Source organism: Thunnus thynnus, chromosome 3 (assembly GCF_963924715.1).
Source record: "Thunnus thynnus chromosome 3, fThuThy2.1, whole genome shotgun sequence".
In the NCBI taxonomy this organism is placed as follows: domain Eukaryota; kingdom Metazoa; phylum Chordata; class Actinopteri; order Scombriformes; family Scombridae; genus Thunnus; species Thunnus thynnus.
Window position 1 is genome coordinate 8,396,167 of NC_089519.1, and position 6,572 is coordinate 8,402,738.

General features: G+C 43.6%; 1 protein-coding gene across 1 annotated transcript; it reads left to right on the plus strand.

Annotated features, from left to right (window-relative positions):
• The first annotated feature begins 2,874 nt into the window (after nt 1-2,874).
• On the plus strand, nt 2,875-6,172 carry krt94 (keratin 94). The gene is made up of 8 exons (XM_067583909.1): nt 2,875-3,399; nt 3,794-3,876; nt 3,975-4,131; nt 4,272-4,433; nt 4,595-4,720; nt 5,424-5,644; nt 5,763-5,776; nt 5,892-6,172. Exons 1-8 carry the CDS (start codon nt 2,965-2,967, stop codon nt 5,939-5,941), a joined length of 1,248 nt encoding a protein of 415 aa, XP_067440010.1. The 5' UTR covers nt 2,875-2,964; the 3' UTR covers nt 5,942-6,172.
• The last annotated feature ends 400 nt before the right edge of the window (nt 6,173-6,572 follow it).

The following is a 6,572-nucleotide window of genomic DNA, read 5'->3' on the forward strand; positions in this document are numbered from 1 at the left end:
ATTACAATATCATTAAAGAATTGTGGATCGACACGAGAAATGAAAGGGATGAAAATACAAAAATGTATTTCCCTGTAACATTGGACATGAGGTTTTTGAGTTTTTCAGTCAACCATAGAGACATGAGTCATGTTTTAGTGGAAACACCCATCTATGGTCTCATCCACTTTGCCTGACACACTTTGCTAATGTGAAGCAGTCCTAACCTAACCGGCACATCCCTGTCTGTGTCACAGCACCTGTGCCAATGCAGGTAGTCTCAGAAAAAGTTTTTTTTTTGTCACTGTGCTGAATCCATTTATATTGTAGGCAGTAGATGCAGGATCAGGGAGCATCTTTTGTTGTGGACCACAAACTGTCACCTTATCTGGAAGTCGTTCTCTGCACCCACAGGATACCTAGCAGCACCTCCCTGGGTTTTGTGTATTTTTCCCCTCTGAGCTCTTAGTAGGGAGTTTTTTTTTCTAGTTTCACTGAAGGTCTTAGTCTGGAGGAGTTTGTTATCCACTGTTTTCATAATGTGGGTGCTGACAGGCCTTCTGAGACTACAATGGTGATTAGGGGTCACACAAATAAACTTGTCGTGACTTGTTTTGAACTCCTATCAAGGCAAAAGCAACTTGGGACTCACATATTGAACATTTGGACATTTTTAGACTGTTTCAACTCCCCAAACAAACAAAAAAAGCGTATATAATTGTAACATTATTTTCCTTTAAAGATAACATTTGGTTAAACTATCTTGGGCATCTTTGGGCAAACTATCTTGAGAAACCTAAAAGAATCTACAAGAATACAAAAAGATTGAGTCTGGCAATATCTGCTGCAGTGCACTCATACTTTTTTGCGGGTGAGTCATTTTAAAAATGCAAATGCGGGACTATGTAACTTTTGAAAGAAGAAATAACACAATCCTCCTCCTATAAGCAATAAAACACACTTTTACTCAATTCAGTACACTCAGAGATTTGCTGCTACAGCCTTATATGGCATGACCAGTGGCCTTATGATGGTTAATGTTAACGTCACTAAATCAGTTTGTTGACTTCATAACTCTTGTCTCCTGGTGCTACCGTTACACTATGTTTTAACATGTTACAGATACACATTTCAATGGTTTTATCATAAAAATACAACAAGCAACTGACTCAAGAGACTCTTGGAAAATGAAGGGAGATTTGGTGCGTCATTACCCCGTAATTGCCACTTGTGGCTACTGTGGCTGCCTTTCGGCAAAAGTTACATAGTCTCAGTTTAAAGATACTTGCTGCCTAAAAAACTGCAGTATGGTCATCTGAGTGATTCACTGAATTCTGACATGTATTCTGGAAGTTATTTGATTATTATGCCATAATTAAAGGTACAGTAAAGCTAAAATGAAGGCTGTAAAAATGCGTTTCTGGTTTGCGTACAAACAAGTTAAGATTTAAAGGGGTTATAATCCTTTGATTTGCTCACAAGAATCTGTAATTAATATTCACAAATGTTTAGGTAGATTATGTAGCTTAATGCAGTGAAGTATAGAGTGACCAAGCCCTGTTCACACACAGTACATAATAAGTATGATTCACTTCTCCCTCTGACTGAGAGGTGACCCCCATGTGCCTCCCCCACCTCCCAACCCAGCTGACACCAGATGTTACGGTATGAGATCACAGACATTGGCCAGAGTCCAGTCGCTGAGATAAGGAAGACACACAAACACAGAAAACTTGGACACACATATACGTGCACATCCAACTAGACACACATTAGTACACATACACGAAATTTAAAACTACACACAATCCCTTGAGGCACTCTGCCTCAACCCTCACACAGCCTGCGACACCAGCCAAAACCAACAAAATGAACAGCACACGCACACACACACACACACACACATACACACACACAGACACGCACACACACACACACACACACACACACACACACACACATACACACACATACACACACACACAGGATACAGTGCTGAGGGGGGATGTTGTGTGTGATACGGTGAACAATGGGGTGCTGACGAATTCCTTCAAATGGGTTTGACTGAAAATATAGAAAACAAGGTCGGTTTGTGTTTCAAGGCTACAAAGACTTCATGCAACTGTCAATCGGTAACAACTTTATCAATTACCTTCTAATTTGATTCGTGTGACTGCAATGCCACTCAGATAAAATCTACATGTAATTAAATGCCAAAGGCTATAACTGAACTTGTCTGCTATTTCTTCCTATTCTCTTTTGCCTCTGAAAGATTTACTGCCCAGAACACACACAGTAACAGTATGTTGCTATAAATTAATGATGCTAACATTGCAAACAAGGATTCATCAGACCAGTTTGGACACATCTACTGGATAAAATACTATAATGGCTGTACAATTAAATGTTTCATTTGGATTACTTCAACTGTAACTTGATCTTATCGTCATGGGTAATTTCTGACAAAAGAACACTGATGAAAGATATTATTTACAAAGTGTGTAATGTGAATGTTGACTTATGGTGGGACACTAAAACAATAACCATGCCTATTTGCATGAGGATATAAAATGACTGCTGTGGTCAAGACTAGACTAACAGGTATTTATAAAAGCATGCAAAAATGATACACTCACACTCAATGAGATCCTGACAGACCAACACAGCCCCCTTTCCCTCACACACAAACAGAAGCAGAAACACACACACACACACATTCCATAACAGTGTCCTCACAGGAGAGGAAAGAAACCGGACCCTGGTCCTCAAAGGAAAACAAACGGTGGTTCTGCCAAGCTGAACTGTAAAGGAAAACTCCCTCTTTCCCTCCCAACCTCCCTCCTCCCAGCCAGGCCCGCCCCAGGTCCAGCACTATATCAGGAGGCTGCCTCCCTCTATCAAACTCTAGAGTCCTGCTACAGTCTACAGCTGTATAACGGTCCTTTCTCCTCGTCTCCTCTCTTGACCAGCAGACAGTCAGCCATCATGTCGTACAGCTACAGCGTGCACACTGGCCCTGCCATGATCACCAGACAGAGCCGCAGCTACACATCAAGCTCTGCCCCCAAGGCTCACAGCGTGTCAGGATACAGCCTCAGGGGAGGCCCTCGCATCTCCTCTACCACCATGCGCACCGTCTCCTCTGGGTATGGTGGTGGCTATGGGTCTGGTGGAGGCTATGGGTCTGGTGGATTCGACCTGTCCAACGCCCTGGACCAGTCCAACGTGCACCTGAACGAGAAGGCCACCATGCAGAACCTGAACGACCGTCTGGCCTCCTACCTGGAGAAGGTTCGCTCTCTGGAGGCTGCCAATACCAAGCTGGAGAAGCAGATCAGAGAGTACTACGAGCAGAAGGGCCCTGCAGCAGAGAGGGACTACAGCAACTACTGGGCCATTATCAACGACCTTAAGGACAAGGTATAGTGGTTGCCAGCCTCAACCAGACTAGTTAAATGTTTACCGTACTGTTAATGATTATCAAGGGAGGGTTGGAAAAGGTTAGACACATTACAGGCATAACTAGAGTCTGCATGATCTATTGAGCTTCTGAAGCCTTGACTATAAATAATGATGTATAACGTGTAAAACCACAAAATAAACAAGAGAAGGTTATACTCTGCATAGGAGTATGACCCCATGTTGCCAAATCAGATGTAGCTGTGGGACTTAAAAGGGTGATGCTTCTGATACAGCTGAGAAGTTAACTGATAAGTTTTAAGTTAGTTGATGCTACTGCATGTAACTGCAAAGTTAACCACTGAAGTGAGACCTTTGTCTTTTGACCAACTCCCAATGTTGTTCCTCACTTAAGATCGCCGCCGCCACCATCGGCAATGCCAACATCCTCCTCCAGATTGACAACTCCAAACTGGCTGCTGATGACTTCAAAACCAAGTGAGTATCTCTCCAGACTAGAACTATTCATCTTGTCTACACCAATAATTTAGGGATTAGGGTTGTCTGACATGTTCTCTACTCTCCAAACAAATTAGATTCGAACATGAGCTGATGATGCGCCAGTCAGTCGAGGCTGACATCGCCAACCTGCGTCGCCTGCTGGATCAGACCACTCTGACCAAGGCTGACCTGGAGATGCAGATCGAAAGCCTGCAGGATGAGCTGGCCTACCTCAAGAAGAACCATGCAGAGGTACCTGATGCACATCCTCTAGTTGTACTCATTACTGTGCTTGCTATGACAACAGTACCTTGCTCAATCACACCTATAGAACTGTATGAAAAAGGGTATTAATGCCCCCCCCCCCCCCCCCCCCAACCATGGTTGTTCAGGAGCTGGCAGCACTGCGTTCTCAGCTCACTGGCACAGTCAACGTGGAGGTTGATGCTGCACCCCAGCAGGACCTCAACAAAGTCCTGGAGGAGATCCGCGCCCAGTACGAAGCCATCAATGACAAACATCGTCGCGACCAGGAGTCTTGGTTTAATGAGAAGGTGAGAAAATTCTCGGATAAACAAAACTGCCATAACACACACGTTGCAAATCACTGGGTTTTACTCCTTCAGGAGTCGAACCTGTAATTAAACATAATCTCAGTGAAACTCAGACAGGTAATCACTACGACTTCTAACTGTGTCTGTATTTCTTGCTCTAGTCGGCAACCTTGTCCAAGGAAGTGGCTATCAGCACAGAGTCAATCCAGACATCCAAGACAGAGATGAGTGACCTCCGGCGCACACTGCAGGGCCTGGAGATTGAGCTGCAGTCTCAGCTCAGCATGGTGAGAAAAGAAAAAAAAAAAAACCCTGAACACAGACCATCTGTTCACGTCCCACTGATCTTGCCTTATATGAACAAAATTCTCAGATCCCTGTCTTGTCAGGGGACATGAAGAAAAAGAGGGTAGAGGGTTAAGGGCAGAGGGGGAGCGGTCAGAGAAGGAGGCTTTGTTGAAAGAATGAAGGGAGGGAGAGAAAGATAGGAGAGATGGGTGCTGTGGAGGAGCGAGGAGGAGGAAAACATTTCACAGACATCTGCACAAATTCTGGGAGACATAAAAGAGCTTGAAGAAAGCTGAAGGAATGCTGGACTGGATGGCCCAAACTTTGTACTCCGGTGGGTTATCTGTGCCCAGCTGGAGTTAATCTTTCAACACTCTGTGAAAGAACAGCCCACTGCTTCTGTGTAACACTCGGGGCGCAGCTAAAATGCATAAAGGAAAGAATGAAAAACACCATACATAGGTCTCTGTGCAAATTATCCCTTTGTAAAGGAATAGAGAATACCATGCAAACACATGCATGCTTTTGTGTCTGACATATAGTACATGTCTGACATATACAATCCAGGGTGTGGCTGGTGGATAAAGAACTGTCAGAACTGTCACAACTCACACTACCACAATTAATAGGTTTGCAGGTGTTTTTTGTGTTTGCGATTCACCTGCATGAATTCAGCTTCTTTTCTGCTTTTATCTCTAACAGAAAGGCGCTCTGGAGAACACGTTGGCAGAGACAGATGCTCGTTACAGCGCCATGCTCGGCGGTTTCCAGAACACGATCAACATGCTTGAAGCAGATCTAGCGAACGTGCGCGGCAGCATTGAGCAGCAGGGCCATGAATACAGGATGCTGCTGGACATCAAGACCAGACTGGAGCAGGAGATCGCCACCTACAGGAGCCTGCTGGAAACAGAGGAGTCCAGGTAGACCTAGTTGTGCAGGACTCATGAAACAATTTAGACCAAAATTCACACATTTACTTAAACAACAATGCACTCACTGTTATCTCTACTTTTTTTCTTCCCTCTGTCTCTCTTTTAGGCCCATCAGCTCAGGTAAGTGACGTCTGTTTTAATGAGACATTACATAACCACAGAGAAGTTAGTGTAATGAAAGCTTGAAGCACTGCCATGATATTTTTTTCTCTCTCTTTTTTTTTTTTTTCAACAGGGGGCTCTAAGACCACAGTCACAACCACCACTGTGAAAACTTCCAGCTAGAAGGTCTAACTGGCAGGACAAGCTGTTCTCAGACTCACACACACACACACACACTCTGACTAAGAAAAGCTGTTACATGAGAAAAGTGAAACTGTACTGAAAATACCTGAGCTATGCTGATAATGAAGTCCGAGTTAAAGTTTATGAAACAACTCAGAAGAAATGCTTGACTCTCTGTGAGTGTGTGTTTGTGTGTCCCGTCTGAAAAATAAAATCTGCTGGTGAATACGAGCTACGTTGTTTTGTGACTTTACTGGACTTTCAGAAATGATTAGAGCCTGCTTCTTTTTTTTTCCATGACATTTCTCTGTTTATACAGTTGTCATGGCAACTGAGTTACATTCTGGGAGGTGGGGAATGGGCTTGTGGAAATCCATGTTATGTAACAGTGTTGTCAGGAAAGGGTGAACAATGGTTAACAGCACCAGTGTGGAAAGCATTGGGAGTTTTAGGGGGAAAAGACCACTCAGAAAGTTCTTTTACTCTTGATGCTCTCAAAACTCAAACAGAACAGGAAAACCTTGAAGAAAAGTGCAAGTTATGTGATCAAATAAAAATGAATGACCCTGAGGTTTGCCCAGAGAGTTTTTTTAAACAAGACACACCCAAATGGTTGACTAATCTTTGCCCC

What these genes read in the sequence shown, in the direction of transcription:
- krt94 (XM_067583909.1), top strand. Translation starts at nt 2,965, where the DNA reads ATGTCGTACAGCTACAGCGTGCACACTGGCCCTGCCATGATCACCAGA. An exon ending in TCAACGACCTTAAGGACAAG is followed by an intron (nt 3,400 to 3,793) that starts GTATAGTGGTTG and finishes TCCTCACTTAAG; the next exon opens with ATCGCCGCCGCCACCATCGG. An exon ending in TCAAGAAGAACCATGCAGAG is followed by an intron (nt 4,132 to 4,271) that starts GTACCTGATGCA and finishes ATGGTTGTTCAG; the next exon opens with GAGCTGGCAGCACTGCGTTC.